At 39.1% G+C, this 23561-nt stretch overlaps 2 protein-coding genes and 2 non-coding genes across 6 annotated transcripts; 3 read left to right on the top strand and 1 right to left on the bottom strand.

Annotated features, from left to right (window-relative positions):
• The first annotated feature begins 5108 nt into the window (after nt 1-5108).
• On the top strand, nt 5109-7988 carry LOC112172249 (protein NETWORKED 3C). 3 transcript variants are annotated; one of them, XM_024309515.2, is made up of 3 exons: nt 5109-5194; nt 5324-5435; nt 7097-7988. In XM_024309515.2, the coding sequence occupies exons 2-3, from the start codon at nt 5345-5347 to the stop codon at nt 7771-7773; spliced, it is 768 nt and encodes a 255-aa protein (XP_024165283.1). In that variant the 5' UTR covers nt 5109-5194; nt 5324-5344; the 3' UTR covers nt 7774-7988. The 3 variants fall into 3 exon arrangements, with proteins under 3 accessions (XP_024165283.1, XP_024165284.1, XP_024165285.1); XM_024309516.2 differs by having other exon boundaries at nt 5115-5194; nt 5302-5435; XM_024309517.2 differs by lacking the exons at nt 5109-5194; nt 5324-5435 and adding an exon at nt 6767-7014.
• A 560-nt stretch (nt 7989-8548) lies between these two features.
• Nucleotides 8549-9311, bottom strand: LOC112173488 (classical arabinogalactan protein 26). The gene has a single exon (XM_024311124.2). It carries the CDS (start codon nt 9187-9189, stop codon nt 8767-8769), a length of 423 nt encoding a protein of 140 aa, XP_024166892.1. The 5' UTR covers nt 9190-9311; the 3' UTR covers nt 8549-8766.
• Nucleotides 9312-11413: 2102 nt separating this feature from the next.
• TRNAL-AAG lies at nt 11414-11494 on the top strand. The gene has a single exon. It is a non-coding gene; the product is annotated as a tRNA-Leu (tRNA).
• A 2702-nt stretch (nt 11495-14196) lies between these two features.
• TRNAL-AAG lies at nt 14197-14285 on the top strand. Its single transcript has one exon. It is a non-coding gene; the product is annotated as a tRNA-Leu (tRNA).
• Nucleotides 14286-23561: the final 9276 nt, after the last annotated feature.

Below are 23561 nucleotides of genomic sequence, written 5' to 3'. Positions count from 1 at the left end.
CTCACACTCGTACACCGAGCAACAGTACTGCAATCTGGGCATTTGAAACCGAAGGGCCCAGGGAAAAGTATATAAAAACGTTAGCGTGAGTGGACAAAATAAATAATTGAAAGAAAAAGGGTTTTATACTTTTCCACAATTATCCCAATAAAACTCCCGATGCATGCAATGATTAACAAAATAAAAATAAGAGGAGTTTCGCTCTTGAAGGCCGACTAGCCCCGCTAGTCACATACGAAAAACAAAAAAAGTGGAAACTCCGATACTCAAAGAAATAGAACCAGCCCCGCTGGCTAAAACAAATCGGACTAGCCCCGCTAGTCGAAAATAGTATAATGAGTAGGGGAAGACGATAGCCATACGAGTGAGCCTCCCAGGCTCGGGTGATAGCCTCCCAGGCTAAAGTACTCCCATTACTCCCGTAATATACCCTTACGCCACTATGTGTAGCGATAGGATACTGGGCTTCAGAATTACTGTCACAAAGACAGTAACCAGCGCCACAAAGGCGGAGGGCTTCGGTGATCCCATCACCTCGCCACAAAGGCGGAAGATCAAAGCTAGCAATGATAAGTCACCCAAAGTATGGCAAAACAAAATCCGAAAACCACAGTAAAATCACAAATACATAAGGCTTCCCCATATCTCGTAAAAGAATTTCCCATGACGTGACCCACACGCCAAGATAATCTCATCATAAAAAAATAAATAGGATATAAATGAGTATAAGGATTAACTTCATCGAATCTCAAATTGTCGAATATAAGTATAATATAAATAGTATAAATCCGGGAATCACACCGGAAATAAATAAATAAACGAAGATAAGCGTAATCCAATGACGTGACCCCGCACGCCATAAAATCTCCAAGTAAATCAATTAACCAAAACCGTTTCCGAAAATAACCGTTTGCTCAAGGAAGTAAATTGATAAATAATTCAACTTCGGAACTGTTTAAATAAATGCATGCATCATTCTTTAAAAAATAAAAGTCCACTCACGATATACGGCTAACGTGGTATCCAAGCGTAAGGATCCTCGTCGAGCGATAGGTCGGTATCACGTCCTGTACACAATTATAATCCGTAAACAACAAATTGCTAAATATTTACGATAATCAATAATTAAATCTCAAAACCCAAAACCTCAACCTCTCCAATCCTCTTCCACACCCAATCAAACTCACCATTAATATCCATCCGTCGATTGATGTATTCCATATCGGAACAAGGGAAATCCGAAGGTCGGATTCCCACAATTCAACAACCGAAACTCCCAAACTTCGGAAATTCACAAACAATTCCAAACTCCTCCAAAATTCACCAAACTTCACATACAAGCTCTATGATAATTATAGAATTTAACTAGCCAGAAATTGAAATTAAAAAGCTACCCTAGCCGCCGTTACAGCAGCCCACACTGATTCACGCCACTGCCACCAACTCCAATGGACACCAAAATTTGACAGTAGCACCTTCTCAACACACTGATTCAACTTCTCAACTACAACATTCCCAAATAACAATTAAAAACGGCCGAAATCGATCAATGAACAAAAACCCAGAAATCCTCAAGAACCCTAGAATTTCAATTCGTCGATTCGGCATCTACACAACAAATCGTGATACAAGGCCATAGGGGAAATGATCAGTGATGAAAACCGAACCTTCGACAGCGAGATGGGGACCGGAGGTGGCCGGAATCGCCGGATATCGGCAAAAACTTCAAACTGCAGCCGGGGGGAATTTGGCTTCGATCCGAGCTTTTCCGGTCAAATCGTCGAAAACCAAGGTTACTAGGGTGATGGGAGGGAGGAGGCGCTCCTCTGATGACCGGTTGCACGCCGGTTGGTGGCCGGAAAGCGGTAAATCGAAGGGAGAAAGAAAAAGGGCCGAACGGAGAAGAGAGAGGTCGGGGGAGAGGAGATAGAAAGAGGAAGGGGTGGGTTTCCGGAAATGGAAACCTACCTCGGTAACTTTCTATTTTTATCAAAATTTTACCATGAACAGTAACTTCCTTATTTCGCTCATAACTTTCGCATACGAACTCCGATTTTTATGCACTACATATGCACGCGCTCGGTTTAACGTCCCCAACAACTTTCATGAAGGAAATTTTCTCAAATTTTGGCCCGAACAAAAAGTCGACTTTTAGGGCCACTAAACGTACTGAAACGATAGTAAAAGTGAAAATAAAAGTCGTTTACCGTCCAAATGACTAGTAAACGGGTAATTGAGATACGGGACGTTACACTGAGGGTCGTGCGGAGGGGTCTGCGGTCCGGTGGAGTCGCCGGCGACGGTTCTGCGGTGCTGCACAAAACCTGCAATTGCAGGTGAGGTGGCTGCCCAAAAACCGGCAAGCCCGACCTCCTCCAACCTTGAACGCGGCCCAGAAGAGGTCTGGGACTCCTCCGGCCTCCCTCCGGCCATCCCTGTGCCTCCGCCGCCGCCTGGAAGCCGCTGCTGCATCGACGTCCGCACTTTAGCGAAAGTGCGGACGTCCGCTCCTGATCGGGCCTCTATATATATATATATATATATATATATATATATATATCTCTCTCTCTCTCTCTCTCTCTCTCTCTCTCTCTCTCTCTCTCTCTCTCTCTCTCTCTCTCTCTCTCTCTCTCTCTCTCTCTCTCTCTCTCTCTCTATCTCTATATATATATATATAGGAACGCGTTCGAAAGAGGACGTCCGCACTTTCGTTAAAGTGCGGACGGCGCTGCTACAGCTCGGCTCGGGGTGCGACGGAGCGGCGGAGCTTGCCGGACGGACGCCACGGGTCAGACGGACGGGTCTGCAGTCGGTGGAGTCGCCGACGACGTGGTTGCAACCTTGGCCAGAAACCTGCAGTTGCAGGTGAGCTCGCTGCCCAGAAACCTGCAACTCCGACCTCCTCTAACCTCGAACGCTGCCCAGAACCGTCCACCAAGCCTCCGGCCTCCGTCCGCCAAGCCCCGAGCCGCCGTCGCAGCCTGGAACGCAGCCGCTGCGTCGCCGTCCGCACTTTAGCCAAGTGCGGACGTCCGCTTCAGAACCCGCCCCTATATATATATATATATATACACACACACACACACATATATGATATATTGATATATATATATATATATATATATATATATATTTATAAACAAACACACACACATATAGATATATCTATATGTATAACACACACACACACACATACATATATATATATATATATATAATATTTTGCGGGCTTTTACGGGCCGGGTCGGGTTTTCGCTGGCTTTTTTGCGGGCCTCCATCGGCCCACCAAGGCGGGCTTTTGAAGGTTTTTTGACAGGCCGGGCCGAGCCAAAAGCCCTGCGGGCCTCCATCGGCCCACTTGATCTGCGGGCTTTTTGATGAGGCCTAGTGGTGGCAAAAATGTCTAGCTATGGCATAGACAATCATCCTTGGCCTTCTAGTGGGTCGTTCCTGTCTGGTTTTGTGTTAGAAGGTAATGGCGATTTGGAGCAGTAGTGGATCGACGGTGTTGACATTATGGTGGTGACGGTGTTGGGTTTACTTTAGTCCCAGGTTTGACGATCTAGCTATTCAATTTGATCGGGTTCGAAGTCACATCGAGTATAGGTTTGGTCGATCAAAGGCAGGCCGGGTGGACTATGGTTGGCGAGTTAGTGTGGACAAAGTTTGAAAGTTAGTGTCAAAGAGTCACTGCTTCTGAGCCTGTTGCCTTTGTCATTTAGTTGTTGTGCAAGTTTTTTTTTAGTCGAAGCCTATTTGGCTCCTTCAGTCAGTGTCTTGATAGAATTCCAGTGTGAAGTCAAGTGGTCATTTCTATGTAAGAGATGTTGCTTAAAATTATTGTAATCCGTTCATTATTAATGAAGTTTCTTCTTGATAAAAAAGAAAAATTGATTTTTGCGGAAATGGATATAAATATTATTAAAATGAGTGTCTTATGCATGATTTGACACGCCGTTGGATTATATGGCTAGTGGTATTCATCGATTGTAGATTCAATTAATAAAGTTTTATTAAAAACATTATTTGTTGTGCTATCAATGAAATATCAATGAGGCCAACAGTTTTCTCATACAATTTCAAATTTAACCAATAATTATGTCTCTTGACTTCAAGGCAGTCCCATCAATTTGGGGCACGATTACTAGCTCATAATGGGAATTGAAAGAAACAGAATGATTCTCATTCTCCTTCAATCATGTATTAATTAACACCAAGAAAATTTAATTTTCAATCAGGTCTACAAGAAAATCTGAAATAACTCATTCATCAAAAAGTCTTGTGTGCACGTCGGTTCACCTACATCAAGGCACAAAATCAGCATTTTTTGCACCCGAATGCCCCATTTTGCCCCTCATTTTGCCTATAGTCTAGCTGGACCTTGGTCCATAGTAGAATTTTTGCTCATTCATTTTCATTTCGAGTAGTTATGGATTCGGTCCTAGTGATTCCTAGTCATGAATGAATCAACTTTTCATACCAAAATTACCTCAATTCTAGACTAAAAAAATGCAAGTTATTTACCAAACAGACCCTCTTTTCTTTTCAATAATCTAAAAATACCCATGTATTTATGCTCCCATTTCGGATACTAGTAAAATTTTTCCATTATACTCTAGCGTGGCTTCCATTAAATCAGTGGATTAATAAATATTCCACTTAACACATTGATTAACTATCCATAATCTCCATCCAACATTCAAAAAAACTTTGAGTACTCCCACTCTCACATGACGTGTCATCAGATCTCATACCCTCTTCAGACCGTTACAAATGTATGCACCTTCCTCTTTACACCATATGCGTGCTTTATAAGTGGCCCCCACACGACGCTCCCCCACCCCTCGATTCACTGGAACCCAGTCCACCAATACAGTGAATCTCACCCGAATTTCCAAAAATGCCTCTCCACATTCCCGGTAGAGAAAGACAAAAATTAAGCAATTTCGTAAATTGCGAGAAATTTGAATCCTTCCCCTATATCCAAATTTTGGAATATAGTGATAACTCCAAAGCACGAGAGTACTACGTGTCGCGGTGTGATTGGTTGGGGTGATAATCTAAGTAAGTACATAATGACAAACAATTTTCCATTTAAATTCTCTCAGCGCCTCTCTCACTATTTCTCTCTGAGCTGAGAAGAAGGTAATGAGACAGAGAGATTCAAATCCCTAAGCCCTCTTTGAAATCCCAGGTACTCTTTTCTCTGCTTATTTTTCATTTCTGGAATCTGGGTTTTTTAATTCGGTGCTTTTGAATTCTTGGGTTTTTGATTTTATTTTGGGTGGTTGGATTTTGAAGTTTTTTGGGGTTTAATTTGAAGGTAAGGAGGAGGAGGAGGAAGATGAATAGGCAGCAGCAGGCGTCGCACTACTGGTTGTTTGACAGTCGCAGCAACTCGAGGCGGTCACCATGGCTTCAATCGACTCTGGCTGGTACGCTCTCTGTTCTTGTTACTTGTTCTAGATCAGGGTTTTTAGGGTTTCTAGATGTTATTGTGGAAAAGGGGTTGTGGTTTTTGACCGTTGCTGTGTGTTCTGAGCTTCTGAGATTTGAAAGTTGGGTTTTTTTTTTTTTTTCGTTTTTGTGGTGGGGAATGGGGGACCCTTTTGTGTAAAGTCTGAAGCTTTTAGGGAAAATGAGTGAACAGAATGGGGGGGACTGGTGGGTAAGATTGGGAATTGAATACCCAAGTGGTATTGTTTAAACTGAACGGTGTGGAATTGCTCATCGTCAATTCTGTGTGTGAGATTCATGATCTGTGTTATGAGGTTAAATCAAATGTGGAATTGTTCAGCTGTTGTGAAATTTGAGTGAACAGAATTAGGAGGACTGGTGGGTGAGTAATTGATTACTCAGTGTCATTGTTTAAACATAAATATGTTGAATTATTGGCCTTTGGTTATATAAGAAATTAGATGCTAAGTTTCATACATTAGTTTATTGTTTACCAAGGGTCAAGACTTAAGAGTGAGAATAGCTCAACCGACCACCTCTCCCAATAAAATATGTGAAACAATAAAAAAAAGAAGATTGGTGCAGATGAATCCAAAAGGTGGTTTGAGCTCTGCGATATGAGAAATGCTTAGTTATGGTCACCGTGGCAGGCGGGAAGTTCCACCTTTGTTTATAATACGTTTTTGTAACTTTCAAGCTTAGTTGAGCTTAGGCGTTTCAAGGTTAACTTTCCCATTGACAACTCCCAATGAGTGCAATAATCAATTACAGAAATCTTTTGATGAAATATGTTCTTTGACTTAAATGTCTTAATAATTTGTAAAGACACAAATTAATAACAGTGCCTACTGATTGATAACACTGCTTAACTTTGTGGTTGGCCTAATTGGCTACACTGCCTATAATAATTCATCATTAAGGTCCTCTTGTGGTCCCCTACCACAATGGAATGGTAGACTAGGATTGTTGGTTTAACGATGGTCCTTCAAACAGAGGTGTACTCTGATCTTCGTGGCTCTGGTTCTGGCCTTCTGGGTTCTCTAGTCAATGTTTTGATGATTTTATAGAGTTCAATAGTGGGTATGCATGGTGTTCTCCATGGTGGTCCTCACTGCAGTTAACAAAGGACCACATTCCACAGTAAACCCTTTTTGTATTTACCTTTTAGTTGATCTCTCTTTAGCTTGAGATAAGATATCTATGGCATCCTCATGTTTTTTAAAGAACCTACAGGAACCTAGTGTTTTTTAAAGAACCTTCCTTAGGCACACATTATTGATTCCATTAGAACAAAGATAAGGTCTGTGGGACTCAAAATTAGATTTATTGATGTGCCCAATATCATTTTCTCTCTCTTTTTGCTTCCTGTTTTATTTTTATTCAGCAACTTTAAAGCTGCAGGCCTGAACATGATTTTATATATCTAAGCCTGGAGGGCTTTGCGCCCATCAAACAAAACTAACTGTATATCTAGGCCTCAAAAAGACTGTTAGAATCATATTGATGCATGCACCAAAATGATGTTACATTAGAATTTTGATGGCTGTTGCTAAGAAGGTTGTATAATACTGTATCATTTTCAATTTGTTCATATGCACCACTATCACTTCACTAAACGGTCTTTTTTCTTTAATGGCAGAGCTAGAAAAGAATACGGAGGCCATGCTAAAGCTGATTCAGGAAGATGCAGATTCCTTTGCCCAACGTGCAGAGATGTATTACAAGAAGAGACCACAGCTAATCAGCATGGTTGAAGAATTCTATCGAGCTCACAGGTCATTAGCTGAGAGATATGATCTAGTTAAGTCTGATTCAGGAACGCGCCTCCTGACAACATTAGGGTCTCCATTTTCAACCAAATGCCATTCGGAGAAGTCGATGAGTGTGGTGGATGAAACCTACGACAGCCTCTCCGAAACCTGTGAACCTGAGGAGTACACTGAGTCTGAAGTTGATGATCCCGACCTAGAGGATGAAACCCCAGTTGATAAAGTAACAGAAGAGAAGGTTTCATGTGGGGTTAGTGATGATGAAGTGAGAAAGTTAAGGGAAGAAATAGAGAGGCTTCAGGAAGAGAGTAGAATTCAAAAGGATCAACTAAAGCAGAAAGATGATGAGAAGAGAGAGGTAATAAGACAGTTGAGTATGGCTGTGGATGTTTACAAACAGGAGAATGTGAAGCTGAAGAAGTATCTTGCCCGAGAATCAGCAGATAATTCGAGTCCCTTCTTTGAGTTTAACAAATTAAGGGGTACATTTCTAGGGAAGTTGTTTAACAGGTCCCCACAATCTCATGCTCCCATTGTTGCACTCTAGGTGTCTGTTAACATGTTTGCAATTAGTATTAGTTATAGGACACAGTTTATATAGATGTCTATATCGGGGAATTTCCCCTGTAATTTATATTAGGATTCTAGTATTTCCTTTGAAGACTGCTTCTTAGACTTCCTATGTTGTTCGTGTGTTATTCTGCATTGATTGTAACTCAATTACGTTGTTATAAATATAGTAGCCCCAGTTTGTCTTTGTTATTTATTGTTAATTCAAGGACCTTATATGAAGTGTAGGGGTAGCCGGCCCTATCCTAAATTTTAGGGCTTAGGGTCGGGTCGGGTCGGACCTAGTCAAAGTCAACAAAATTTAGGGCTGGGACTTAAATATGTTAATCCTTATCCGCTCGAAAAACCTGATTCGTTAGGGCCGAATAATATATATATTTTAGGGTTGGGCTGGGTAGGGTTTTAAGGGCCGGGCCGGGCTTAGCCCTTACGGGCTCAATTGGGTCGGGTCGTAGGGTAGGGCCGGACTTCATTTGCATGACCCTTACCCTACCCTATTTGAGAAAAGGTAGGGCCGGCCGGCCCTAATGTAAGGGCCGGATTGGGCTTCGGCCCTACGGGCTGGGCGGGTTTATGATCGAAGGGCTAAATGATGAGGCCTAATGAAGTGCATCTATGCAGCAGATGCAATGGTTATTTATGCTTTCACAATTCAGATTTTAATTCTTGGATGTTCCAATAGTGAGAGGTTGATGCAACATAAACAATAATAATCTCTAGATAGGAGATGAAAAGAAAATAAGGATAGAGAATGAGATCCACAAAATAGAAGACTGATAGTACAGCTTTTATTTTTCTAAATTCTTTTGGATACAATATCCTATCACAATTCATAGGAATGACACAGACTCCATTTACCCTAACATCACACTACAGCATTCTATATACTACCTGACATAAAGTGAAATCACTATTACACAATAATTGAAGCTTTTCCAGTTCCACCAAGATTACAAAAATGAAAAATCTCTCAAACACCAGAAACCTGCATTACATAGAAAACCAGAAACCCAAGAAAGAAAATTCCATGTAGGGGCAGAGATGAAGTAACAGAAACTGAATGAGAAACTGGCATAGGAGACCCAGATGGTGAAAAACCCAATTCTGGTTCAGGAGCAGCAACAGTAGCTTCAGGGTTTGGTGGGCTTGGGCTTGATGGAATTGTGGGCAGTGATGACTCACTTGGAGAAATTGGCACACCAGAAGGTGAAGGAAACAAGGGAGAAATATCTGGGGATAAGGTTGGAGAGGAAGATAGTGGGGCTGGAGCATCTGGTAAAGCTGCAGGTGCTGCAGAGATTGAGGAAATCTTAGTAGCTAGTGAAGAAGAAGAAGAAGAAGAATAAGCCATTAAAACCACGAACATTGCCATGAAGGACCAAAAGGAAGCCATAATTAATGATGATATGGTAATCAATCTAGTTCAGAATAGTAGAGCTTCAATAAATGTGTTTTGAGTTTTAGAAGGAACAAGGAAGATGAAATTATAGTAAAGAGTTGGGGGAGAGGTATGTAAAGCTTAAAAGGGTGAGTGTAATGAGAAAGTGGTTGGTAGGGACAGAAACAACACAAAGGGCCAAAACACACAAATGGAACCTGCAGCTGCTATTGGTAATACAGCTCTACGTGTTTTGCTAAGTGACAAGATTGGTGTGTGATTTTTCTTCCGTGAGAACATGAACATGAGGTGTCTAGCTTCCTTTTCATCTGAATATGTTTAAATTTTCTACAGTTGGCCCGTGAAGCTTTTGTTTTAGCCTTTAGGCTTTTAAATCTTGGCACCCAGGCATTAATTCATTGTGTTGGTACCTTGTGATAACTAAAATGCCAGATGGGTAAGAACTTTTATACTCTTTGTTACTTTCAGAAATACAGTAAAAAAATTGGGTTTAGGTAATTGTTCTAGTCATTGAAGCAAAAAGTTGTAAAATTTGCTGCTTTAAGCTTTCTGCAAGGAGCAAATATGTTATTGTTGATTCTGAGGTTAGCCATAGGAGAAGTCATTTCTTTATTGGAAATGGGGTCAGAAGCTTAATAATGAAACAATGATCACTGAGGAGTGAGGATTCCACTTGATGGTGGTTCTGAATCTTTCTGGGTTTGTTTAATATTCTGATGATGGGCGTGGCTTTGCTTTTGAGACTGTTAGAGCAACCGTAGCTGATTCCGATAGTCACTACCCAGTAGTGAATAATTGGTATGGTGAGGAAAGGTGAGTAGGGTAGAATGATGGGTTGTGTTATTTTGGAAGGATATTGGAAGGGGCAGACAGCTGAGAATAGTAGAGCATGCATGTGGTCCTCTCTTTTAAATTATTTGCCTCCTTTAGAATGTGAGATGCCTTTATGAACACTAAAATCTACGTTGCTTTTTGTAGTAGGGTTGGAATAGGCTCGGGGAGGGATTTCCTTTACTACAAGTCTATAACCATGAATCAAAAAGATCCAGTTAGCTGAATATGCAATAAGCTAATATCCAATAATCCAATATACATTCTACGGTTGCATTCTTATCAAATTTAGAGAAGAATAAGAGAGAAGAGAGAAATGATTTTGGGGGGAGGATTTAGTGCACCGACATAAATGGATGGTTAGATTATATTAAATACACACTTAGGTTATTAATAAAAATATTAATTATAAATATTAAAGGTTAAAATTATCTTATAAGTGTCGGGTCATTTGCACCGGCGGTGCATAGAATAATTTCCAAAGATTTTGTGATTATAATGGTTGATCTGCTCAAGTCAAACCATCGACTGAATCAAAATGATGGTGTCACAGAACAACACATTTCTCAATAGAGAACATCACCACTATTTTTTTTTCTAAGAAAAAGAACGTCACCACCATGGAAATTGAAATTTGAAAATGATAATAAAAGAACTGACAATGATCTACTGAGTACCAAATTGCTAGAGATATTTCTTAATTGAACCACACCTTATAAGAGCAACTCCAACAACTTCCTTATAATTTTTGTATTATAGGGAAACAAAAGTCAAAACTTTATCCTCCTTTTCTTCTCCAGCTCCAACAGATTCCCTATTTTACAACAATCTCTAAAATCTCCATATTCTTTAATCTTCCTTAAAATTTTAGAGTTTGCTGTAAATATAGGGAAGTTGGTTTTCTCTTTCCTCACTCTCCCTAAAGTAGGATAATTATGGAATCTGTTGGAGCAAAATTTTAGAGTTTGCTGTAAATATAGGGAAGTTGGTTTTCTCTTTCCTCACTCCCCCTAAAGTAGGATAATTATATGGAATCTGTTAGAGCAAAAGAGACTTATTTTTCCCTAAAGTAGAGAAAAATCAAAATATAGGGAATCTGTTGGAGTTGCTGTAAAAACTCAAATATGTACCATGAAATCACATATTTCAAATCCAAAATGACGTCAACTCAAATATGTACCATGAAATGATTGAAATCACATATTCCAAATCCAAAATGACGTCAACCAGTTGACTAAGGCATCAAACTGCACAATAATCCAAAAACGGTGTTGGCTTCTGCAATTCCGACGTTTCGGATGCTAGCCTTAGAGAGGGAAATGGAAAGACAGGTTAAGGTAGCGACTTATTTATGTATCATATTTATAATTGCATAATGAATATCAAAGTTGATATGGCCGAGTTGGTCTAAGGCGCCAGATTAAGGTTCTGGTCCGAAAGGGCGTGGGTTCAAATCCCACTGTCAACAATTTGTTTTGAACTTTTTCAATACAATTGTTCAATACAATTTGCCCTTTTTCTTTAATGGGCTAAAATTCCACGTACATGATTGGGCCTTACAAATATCCACTGTCCAGTTCTCCAAGGCTCCAAGTACATGCTTGTACATAATTGAGCTTTACGTCAATTATAGGGTTAAATAAAATTATTTTACTTTTCTTTCAAGATTTGAATCCGAATTTCAATTTTGGTCATCGTGTTTTCGGTTGCTTTCCGTCGATCATGTTATATGTAAGAAACTCACATTTTGTTTCAACCGGATTCCGATCCGGATTTCTATTTTGGCCATCGTGTTTGCAGTTCGGCTTTTCCTCGATCGTGTTGCATCTCAGAAGCTCACAGTTTGTGCAAACCGACCGTATCACCCTCAGTCCAACAGTTTGCCTTACTCACATTTTTTTTTCCTTCAACTTTTTCAATACAATATTTCTCTTTTTCTTTAATGGGCCAAGTTCCACGTGCCTACTTGTACATAATTGGACCTCGAAAATTTCTGCACTCTCTACTTCTCCAACTACCTACTTGTACAAACCTCAAAAACAAAAGAGTGTACCTACTTTGTACACAATTGGGCTTTACGTCAATTATAGAGTTTAAATCATTCCATTTTGAGAAAATTAGATATAGAAATATAAACTTCTATTGAAAAAATGCATAGATATTATTCTTTCAATTTAAACCGACTCTATGTAAGCAAATATTCTATATAGAGTATTTGTCTATAATTAATAGTTTTTCTCATTTGTCTACGTAAGCACACCCAGACTTCATTCTATGACTATACCACAAAGACCAGTGATAGCTTTTCAAACTAGAAAGGCAATCACAACACAAGTTTAACTTATAAAAATAGACGAAACTTAAATTGAACTAAAACAAAGTAACGTAGTCGGGTAAAAACATCAATACATCTTGCCAGAAGGATGACATATAGCAATACACAAACTATATACACAAACTAGGAAACCGTGTAGGCTAATTTGTGAGATTGGGAGAAAATCGTTAGAGTACAAGTTGAATTTAAGTGAAGATATCAGTAAATCAGTAATAGAGTAGAAGCCTCTAACGCTACCGCCATGGCCCGATCTGGAATCGGTTGCAGTGCCGAAAGAGGCGTGGTAGCACCACTTGCTCAGGCTTGATACACATTTATATATGTCTCCTCGGTCATGTTAATGTCCACCTTGCCAAGTGAGATTTTTGGAAGATATGCCCTATATGAGAGTGCTTGTTGCTTGATTTATGCTCCCTGCAAGCAAGTACCATTAATCCTCTTACCCCCAGTCCCCCACATGCAATACCCACGACAAAATATTGTCTCAGATAATTTTGTCAGCATTGCATGCATGGGTAGGGCAGGATCGATGGTGATGCGAGCTAATCCATGGTGGCACCCATCCCCGCTCATGGGAGGCCGTGACTGTCACCTACTTACATGCACCTCATGTTGGGGTATATTTGTAGATCCCTCACTTTAACTCGAAGCTACCATACAAGGCAAAATCAACATTATTACAATATTTGGCGGTAATCAACTGATAAAGTAATTTCTTGCTTTGTTCGACACTATACAAGGCGAAGACCTCTTTGGCTCTTTGCATTCATTGTTACCATACAAGGTGAAGTCACTACTATTTCTCCTGTGGACGTTTGTGGACGTTTTTGGCGAGAATGAACTGATAAAGTAATACAAGTTTTACATCTAAAATCAAATGATAATGGATGAAGTGTCACAAATTCATATAAACCCATATGCAAGGTTCGTATTTTTCCATGTGAGATTCATACTCTCAAACACGTCCCCGCATGTGTGGCAAATTTTCAAGCTATACACGAAGATAACATATATGTGGTGACTTGAAGCCCGTGTGGCTACGAGGCATAAACACATGAGATAGCCCGCTCTGATACCATGATAAAATAATCTGAATTTCATATATAAAACTAATTGACAATTGATGAAGTAACTCAGATCCTTATAAACCATTATGCAAAGATTTTTTTTTTTTTTTTCAATATGCAAAGTCTCCATTTTTCCATCTGGGATTCATACTCTCAAGTTTCAACATCAACAGCATGGGAAGCTGCTGCTTGTTGTGACATGATGTAAAGCGGCCGATTGCCAGTGCTTGCAAACTGCACCAAAGCGAATGTTGACGGTGATCGGTATCACTTTTTCAACATGGGAAGCTGGTGCTTGTTGTGACATGATGTAAAACGGCCGATTGCCAATGCTTGCAAATTGCACCAAAGCGAATGTTGACGGTGATCGGTATCACTTTTTCTAGAACCAAATTCAGAAGGCCTCCTGGAACTCTGGAAGCCATGGCCAACAACTGCCGGTAGAAGCTACGGTTAATGGTATTGAATTTTCCATAATGCTTGCTGGCATGGCTAAGGCTAAGACTTTTGGACGTTAATTTTTCAAAAGAGAAAGAGAATCTTTGCACTTCATGTAATTTTAATTATCTCACACAAACCCTAGATCACTTTCAGACTTAGAATTCCCAATAAACTCTAACAAACTTCAACGCATATGATTTCTTGTCTGTCTAATCCTACTTTTGAATACAATTGATGTAATAGTGAAACTACAACTCTATATTTATGTAATATTGAAACGCAAACAATATCGTTTATATAGCGAAAAATCACAAAACTGGAGACGTGGTTGATATGGCCGAGTTGGTCTAAGGCGCCAGATTAAGGTTCTGGTCCGAAAGGGCGTGGGTTCAAAACTTCAAATCCCACTGTCAACAAATTATTGTTTTTTATAACAAATTATATATAAGTTATTGACAAAAGATGACTTAACAAATACATCATTTAAAGATTGAATTAAACATATAAGGACTAAATCTTACAAATAATGACAAATTGCTCTCCACTTGCCACATGTCATGAGTTAATTAATTTTTTTACCCTTAACTACTTCTTTTAACTTCTAATCCCTTTATAAAGATTAAATCTTACAAATAAGGACAATTTACCCACCACTTGCCACTTGTCATGAGTTAATTTACCTTTTTTAACTAAATCTTAATTATTTTCTTTAATCCAAACTCTTTTTTGTTCAAATCCAGCTGCTTGCTACTGCACTTGTACTCGTATTATGCTACTGCACTCGTCATCGCTTAATCCTGCTACTGCACTCATACTCGTCCAGTTCTGCTACTGCACTCATACTCGTCCAGTTCTACTACTGCACTCGTTATCGCCTAATCCTGCTACTGCACGAGTTCAATCCTGCTACTACACTCGCTGCACTCATAATTGTCCAGTTCTGCTACTGCACTTGTACTCGTGTTTTGCTATTGCACTCGTCATCACCTAATCCTGCTACTGTACTCATACTCGTCCAGTTCTGCTACTGCACTTATACTTGTGTTCTGCTACTGCACTCGTTATCGCCTAATCCTGCTATTGCACTAGTTCAATCCTGCTACTGCACTCATACTCGTCCAATCCTGCTACTGCCTTCATCATCGCCTAATCCTGATATCCAATATCACCATTCAAAACTAACTCAAGCAACTTCCAAACTACCATCACAATAATAACAATTTTGCAAATTCAAACATGCAAGTTCATGTAATCAGGGAATCCCATTTTCAATCACATCAACCAAGGACATTCAAACCCCAACCAAAGCAACTATAATTCACCCACAAACTCCAAGGCCTTTTCCAATAAAATTTCAACTCACCTTATTTACAGTAACAAGAAATGGACCTTAAGCTGTTGTCCTCACTTCACGACAAGAACACAACAATTCTTGAGAAATTCCCTTCTCCTCAGTTTCACGAACTCTGTAAATTAAACGTATCAAGCATTAATTCTCATGCTAACAGTAAGAATCGAGCTAGTAATAACCTAAGGAAACCGGAAATCAACACCATGAACAGTTATTCGAACAGAGAAAGTAAACACCCAAATCCAACTTCCCCCAAAACGTAATCGAATTCAAAATCTATCTACACTAGCATGTAGAGCTCAGAGAGGAGATTAAGTTTCATACCATGCTTGGCTCAGTCTCTACCCGAATTCGTCGAAAAATTCCCAGAAAGCTCACCCGAAAGCTTGAGACTTCTGACTTCGATTCGACTTCATTTGAGCTTCTATGTGAAAACCCGTACCGTACACATGATCGAGACACCGATACCATTCAAACATTGATGGTCCTCCTCCGCATCACCGCCGGAGTTTGCAGAGAGCCCGCCGAGATACTCAAAGCTTTAGAGCTTCGAATAGTCGCCGTCCGACGTCGGGTCGAGAAATTAAGGACATGGATCACACTGCCGAACAGATGGTTCGATCTCTGTCAGGTAGATCGATTGGGTCCCTGATCTACAGAGGTCGCAGCCGAGGCAGGGCTGGAGAATGGGTCGAGGCGTCGAGTTATCTTGATGCTTATCTGTTTTGGGTTTTCGTTTTGGGTGTTAGTATTTGGTCAGTGGCATACGTGTAAATATTTTATCAAACTAAGTATTTTGGTCATTTTCCATTAGAATTGGGGAGTCAGACTTGCATCATTTGGCTTTTGGGCCTGGGCTCATGTCCTTATTTGTATAAATCTTTTTGAAAGTGAGTTTTCTGTGTTTATATTTTTGGTCATGTACTATTATGTAATTTTTTTTTTAAAGGTTTATAACTGTCTTGTAGATGACTATACATCGGTGTTATTGGGTCCCCCAAAATGTGGATAAAGTTATTGGGCTTCAAACAGTTTTATAGATAAACTATACTTCGGAATTAATGGGTGCCCCAAAATGTGGATAAAGTTATTGGGCTTCAAACAATGGATGGAATTAGTTTTTTATTTTTTTTAATCCTATCTAACTAGAAAAGATTTTTCTTATTTCTGATTTGCAAACCATACATAGAACTTAGACAAATATAGCAGTGTTAGATTCTTTGGCTTTTGGTTGCCTTAATGAGCAAGAAATAGAAGTCATTGGACTAAGGCTATGTTTGTTATGGCTGTGCTTCTCAGAAAAGTTGGCTTCTGCTTATTTATGAGAATAAGTGGCTGAAAAGCAGTGTAGCTGAGTGTTTGGTAAACTGATTTTTTATAAGTGCTGTCAGTGACAAAAGCAGTGTCAAAGTGTTTGGTAAACTCAAATTGGCTTGTGCTTTTTGTTTGTGGAATGACCAAATTGGACATAAGAGATTATTTTGCCATACAATGTTGTTCAAATGCTCTTGTTATCATTTTAATCTTTATTATGTTGTGATAAATTTTTGTTAACTTTTAATTTTTATAAATCACAGTGACCATATGATTAATATTAGATAACCGAATTCTAGTTTTTAGTTCATTTTCCCTAATGCACAATAATAATCAATTGGAAATCAAATTGAATGCAAACCATGATCAATATTTATACCAAAAGACTTGTGATACATCAATTTATCAAATACTGAATTTAAGGAACATTGTTAAATGTTCCTTAAATTCAGAGATGAGGTGGCGTCTGTGATCAAAGATTGATGCAGTGTATGTGATGAGAGGGAGAGAGATTGCTGCGGCATCATCTATCAAGACGGGTTTCATGGCAATCAAGTAATTGCCTCAACCAAGGGAGGATAGAGACCAATATTATCAAAATTTCATTAATATACAGTAACTAGCGCCACAGTGATTTCTTGGCTTCTGGCTTCTGGCTTTTAAAAGCAAGGGGGAGGCCGCTTCTGGTTTTTGACGGAAGCCACACCAGCTTCTGGAAAAGTTGACTTACCAAACACTTATGGGTCTTCTGCCCCAAGCCCAAGTCCTTGTAAAGTAGCTGAAAATTAAGAGACTGACAATAACAAGCTACATTCTAATGAGAAACGCGTGAGACCAAGTCATTTGTTTTAAACTTCATTTGATAAATAATGTATGATAAAAAAAATAAAAATATTTTGGTCAATTACCATTTACACTTAAATCCAAATAGGGTACTTGATTTATTCTTCATATTTGAATCTAGACTCTAGTTCTGTAACGAGCTAGAAGATATATATACCACTTGAATTGTAGAGCCGGTCGGGTGCATATATTTTTTTTTTTCCTTTTTCTTTTCTTGTATACAGATTTGGTAAAAATGGGGATATGCCCGATTGTCGTAACCTGGCAAGGGTGAACACGCATCTCGCATAAATGCTATATTGACCACTCAGCATATCTGTTTTTCTGCCTGAAGGATCATTGACCGGGTACATAATTTCTCTCTACTTTTTATTCAAGATAGGAACAATAAGATATGATCGTATTTTTCTTCAAAAATACACAGAAATCTTCAGCAAGTGACATTGATGTAGTGATCCTAATTATATAAGATTTTCAAGTCAATGTACCGTATTTAAAGTATTTATACGATGTATAAGTTTTCAACTTTTCAAACGCACTTGAATGATATGATCGAGGCTTAACCATAGTTTAATATGGAGAATAACATCAATAAAAACATAGAAAAGCTTTCCCTTGTTGTTTCTAATTGGCCCCAGTGCAGGTAGTCGATTAATGTCCAAATTGTTTAGAGTTATGCTCTTCTTGACGCTAGCCTCTTCGATGCTAACTAATCCTATTACGCTAATATTCTAATAACAAACATTTTTCTAAATTATTCGTTGAGAATGATTCAAAGATTAACCAGACTGCCTATAGATGCATGTGTCATCATCATTTTTTTTTTTAAGGAAAATATGTTAGCTAAGTATAATCGTGGTCCATGATTTCATGTATTCAGACTTTGAAGATACTCAAAAACTGCTGCATTACTTTGTCATAATCATTCTTTATAGAGTATGAGTATGTAACAAGAAAAAAGAGGGGAGAAAAAAAAAAACAATTATGAAAAAGAACGTTTCATGAAGAACAACGTAACGATCAAACACAATTATTACTTTGTAATTATATGTTGGCAGGAGTAGGAGAGATTGCTATATTTGGAATAAAGGAGCTAGTCAGATCGGAATACTATATCATATCTTCCTTTATGGGTAGGTGAAGGAGTTTATTGCTTATTATCATAAACACTGGATCGACGCAACAACAGTCGATGTTGCCATCCATGCAAGCACCATTGATGCTTTCGTTAAATCTGCGAATGCAAGCTTCAACACACATCTGTTTTGAGTTTTGAGCAGTTCATTACGTGGATACGATATTCATCCGAGCATATTTCTTTAGCATCTCCTCGAAGTGTACCTAATCTCGATCACCAAAAAATTAATTAACAAACTAATTAATGCCAAATTAGGGCGGAGGAATTAGTTTCAGGGTATACAAAGAAGCCCTTCTACTACAAGATCTTAGCAGTTCTAAGTTCTAACAAGCAGTAAATCTCGATCAACCACGTATATTGGCATTTTTCTTCACATGCATAGTATTTTTAACAAAGGATTAGGTAAAATTAGCACACAACATGTTTTGTTGTTTTGAATGGCGGTGCTTAGTCGCAACTGTGAAAGGGTGACCATCAATTCGGATTCAAATTTGCTCACCACCAATACTTTGGTGGTGATAGTATTGGTGGTGATACTACCACTCAATACTTTGGTGGTGATACTACCACGTACTCAATACAAAACTGCCACGTGTTATAAAACATAATTATATTTTTCATGATGTTTTATTAAAAAATTATATTTTAAGTATTCAATTAATTATATATGACGTGACAAGTTTTAATAGAGTGGTGATATCACCACAAAATAAAAATGGTGAGCAAATTTGAATCCCATCAATTCTAGCTAGTGCACCATTACGGGCCCATTGTAAATTAATTAACAAACCAATCGATCAATAAGCAACCACACGAGCTAGGGTGAGATATATATATACTAGCGTTTTTTTTTTTTTTTTTTGAGAAAAATATACTAGCGCTCTTCATACATGCTCTGCATGTGTAATAGATTTTTTTTAAAAGAGAATTTAAAAAATAAATAAAATACAGTTATTGCAGAGAGAAAATAGTGAGAGAGAAAAGTGGAGATGGGAAAATTTATTTTTTATTTTTTTTGATAAAAATTCATTTTGTAATTGTCATATTTACCCTTATGATTTAATTTATTTTCAAAAATTTTTAATTTTTCATGATTAAATCTGTCAAAATTTTTGATTTTGGCTAACAAAGTCTATTCTCTTAATAATAATATAGATATATATATCTCTTCTCTTAATAATAGTATAGATATATATATATATATACACACACGCGCGTATAGGCCTGGCATTTAAACCCGAAATCCGCAAACCCGCACGCTAAAAACCCGCACAAACCCGCCCGTTTATTAATCCGGGCTAAAAAAAGCCCGCACTCAAAAAACCCGCAAATTAACGGGTTTTGCGGGCTAAACCCATTGGAACCCGTTAACTAAAAATCCTTCCCAAAAACCCATTTCCCATTACCCATACGGGTCCCTTTTTTTTTTTTTTTTTTTTTTTTTCAACCAAGGCATTTTTATAATTTTTCTTATTCCCCATGAGGATCCGACAGTTGGATCTTCATATAATTGTGAAAAGACTATTCAAAAGGAGATCCGTGAGGATTCGACCGTTGGATCGTCGTATAATTTTGTGAGGATGATTCTAAAGGCGATCTGGGACGATCCAACAGTTGGATCTTCATATAATTGTGCAAAAATGATTCAAAAGGCGATCCATGAGGATCCGACCGTTGGATCGTCATATAATTTTGTGAGGATGATTCTAAGGGCGATCTGGGACGATCCAACCGTTGGATCTTCGTGCAATTTTGAGAGGATGAATCTAAGGGCGATCCGTGAGGATCTGACCGTTGGATCATAGTATAAATCGGTAAAGATGATCATCTAGGTGATCCGTAAGGATCTGACCGTTGGATCGTTGTATAATTTTGAGAGGATGAACCTAAGGGCGATCCTTGAGGATCTGACCGTTGGATCATCGAATAAATTGGTAAAGATGATCATCTAGGTGATCCGTGAGGTTCTAACTGTTGGATCGTCGTATAATTTTGAGAGGATGAAACTAAGGGCAATCCGTGAGGATCTGACGGTTGGATCATCGTATAAATCGGTAAAGATGATCCTCTAGGTGATCCAACCATTGGATCATCATATAAATCGGTAAAGATAATCCTCTTGGTGATTTGTGAGGGTGCGACTGTTGGATAGTCGTATAATTGTGATTTGTGAATTATTTTTTGTCAAAAAAGAAAAGGAAAAAAAATCTAAAAAGATAGAAAATAAAAAATTTCAAAATATAAAACTAAAAAAGTTCATATAGAGAAAATGGCAAATGAGGGGGATATATATAAGTCTTAATTGGTTTTAATTGCTTTGATAAAAAGTAAAAAAAAAAAATTAAAAAAAAGTTTACGGGTTTTAACGGGTTCCAACGGAAAACCCGCAAACCCGCCGGGTTTAGCCCGTGAAACCCGTTAAGCTAACGGGTTCTTACCGGGTCGGCCAGTTAAAAACCCGACCCGTTAAGAACCCGCACCGTACCCGCACTATACCCGCACGTTGCCAGACCTACGCGCGTACATACACTCATTTTATGAAACTACTCCTTTCTTACCTTTTTTATGAAGAGGAAAATAACGAGTACAACGCAAACCTATTCTGAATTTCTGATTTACACCGGTGTACTGCCGTGTCGAAGGTAGCAATAGCAGTCGTGGTCAGCCAATCGCAAATTTGACTACATGATCGACATGCTATCATCGATTTTGCTGCCGACCAATTGATACTATTTCTTTATTTCTATACATGATATGAACAAAATATTATATGATTTTCTATTGCTGCCAACCAATTAAAGAAAATGTACACATTGAAATCTTCAATATGAGTTGATGCATGATGCTGTGAATCAATTTCAAGAATTCGAAGTCAACGTACGTACCATAAAATTAATCATACATATCGAGATCGACAACTATTGATTTATTGTTCGAGATTAATTTAGCATTGGTAAAGGTTACAGAAACTTAGAAGTTTTTTTTTTTTTTTTGAGTAAAAAGGTCAACCATTCATTATAATTTAGCAAGCAGTACAAAACGACGTACCCCTAAGGGTCGTCATAAAACGTCGTTTACAGAGTACTTTAAAATCCTACTCTAAAGATAGAATAAGAAACCAAATACCCCAAGTACACCCACCTTTTAAAGTTAGGCACTTTTATTATAAACAAGAACTAAGACCTCCGAAGGATTAAAAAAACAACAGAGTTAATAGCTCATGCGACCTGAAAAAGAAATTAAATAGTACTAGGAGACGAGGATGAAAATTCACCCTAAACTCCATCACCTTTTGTATCCAATGCCTCAACCTCAGCAATAACCTTGTCCTTGGACAAGCTACCTGCGGATTCATGCGCAGTACCAGAGTCAGTATGACTCTTCCATTTACGAGATTTCCTCGCAGGCAGCTCCGGATCCAAATTCCTAGCAGCCTTCGGCTTATTTTTACTACCCCGAGGACGACCCAACTTCTTCTTTTTCGTGGGCGAGATTATAAGCTGCCCATTTGTATGTTGTAAGACCAAAGCAATGTTTTCATCCACTCTGAGAGCAGGAGCTGGAAGCGACAACATCTTCTTACCCGCATTAAGCAAATCATATTTCGCTTTTCTCTTGGTACCAGCAGCAACCAAACTAGTCGAACCCAAATCAACCCTCGGCTTCAGGAGGCCTTTCTTCACTGTGGTCCAACAGTTGGTTGGCAGGGTGGCTGACTTAGCACCACTTGGGAAGAGCTTCTGCCAATTCTTGAGCCAGTTGACCCCATTGTTCTGACTCAAGCCTAAAGATTCACATATTGTACTTCCATCAATCTTGGAACCATGCAGCATGTCACTTCCATGTGCTTCATGGGCTTCCACCACTCCCAGCAACTGGGAATCATGCAGCTCACCATCCGGTTGCACCTCCAGTTCCATAACCATTCCCCCAATCTCAGCAGAAGGCATCGGTTCCGTCATCGGAGCTGGCTTTGGTTCCAGAGGGAGAGCACCCATGTCTAATGACAAACCGGCCATCGCCGCTGCTGGAGGCCCATTCTGAATCGCTTCCTTCTCTGTCAGCAAGAAACCATCACACCCTGAAGCCTCATGCTCGAATAAACCGCAGTCCCTACAGAAACCCTTAACTTTATCATAAATAAGAGTAATCTCAGGCTGCACCATGGGAGAGAATTCAAAGACCATCCAAGTACGCACCCTCCAACGCGTATCCATCACCAATCGGATCCTCTGCTCCTCCTCCTTCCTACGAAGAGCCGATTGATCAAAACGAATAACCTGACCAACCGCAGATCCAATCAGGTTTAAGGCATGCTTGTTGCGAAGGGCCAATGGCAAACCCTGGACCGTAATCCATGTCTCCATCTTCCACAGAGGAACCTTCTCCACTGAGCCAACGCCATCATACTCCCCTACTAACAGCATTGTGTTTCTGTAGAACCACGGCCCGCCATACAGCGCTCTATTACGATCAGCTTCATGAGTGAATTGGAAAAGGAAGCGATCTCCGGCATCATGAACAGAAAGACCGGATTTGAGACACCAGATCGAAGCAATGGTGCCCTTGAAACCAGGAAAACGCGACTTCGCCCCTAGCAGTCGCCCAACCATATACCAGTTGTTATCTTGCAGCGCAGCCCGCCCCGCCTCACCCAATGACACCCTGGCGGAATCAGCAGGAGGACGCACAGCCATAGTGCCAGCAGGAGTCTGCATTAGAGTCCAGAGAAAAGTTTTGGAGATTTTGGTCGAAGAAAATTTCTGCGAAAACCCTAGCAGAGCGAGCGGCTAGGTCAAAGAATTTAATTAAGTACTTAGCTTCAGAAACTTAGAAGTTAGAAAGTAGTACTAAATTATTATCTAAATTATATGAAGAGGGTAATATTTTAAATTTTCTTTTAACATATATTGTAAATTATCGTATTATCAAAACATAAAAGTCTCAAGTTTTTAGCCAACTTATTTATAAAAATTAGATTTATTCGTGTACTACCGTGCATGTGCTATAGAAGAAAATTTCTTACCACTTTGGGTCACCATTTGT

This window comes from Rosa chinensis, chromosome 6 (assembly GCF_002994745.2).
Source record: "Rosa chinensis cultivar Old Blush chromosome 6, RchiOBHm-V2, whole genome shotgun sequence".
Lineage (NCBI taxonomy): Eukaryota > Viridiplantae > Streptophyta > Magnoliopsida > Rosales > Rosaceae > Rosa > Rosa chinensis.
The sequence above is the reverse complement of the archived record's forward strand: the minus strand, read 5'-3'. Positions and strand labels throughout refer to the sequence as shown.

Bases quoted from the DNA above. Each gene is read 5' to 3' on its own strand.
- LOC112173488 (XM_024311124.2), bottom strand. From the start codon at position 9,189: ATGGCTTCCTTTTGGTCCTTCATGGCAATGTTCGTGGTTTTAATGGCT.
- LOC112172249 (XM_024309515.2), top strand. From the start codon at position 5,345: ATGAATAGGCAGCAGCAGGCGTCGCACTACTGGTTGTTTGACAGTCGC. The intron at 5,436-7,096 runs GTACGCTCTCTG...CTTTAATGGCAG, and splicing joins GCTTCAATCGACTCTGGCTG to AGCTAGAAAAGAATACGGAG.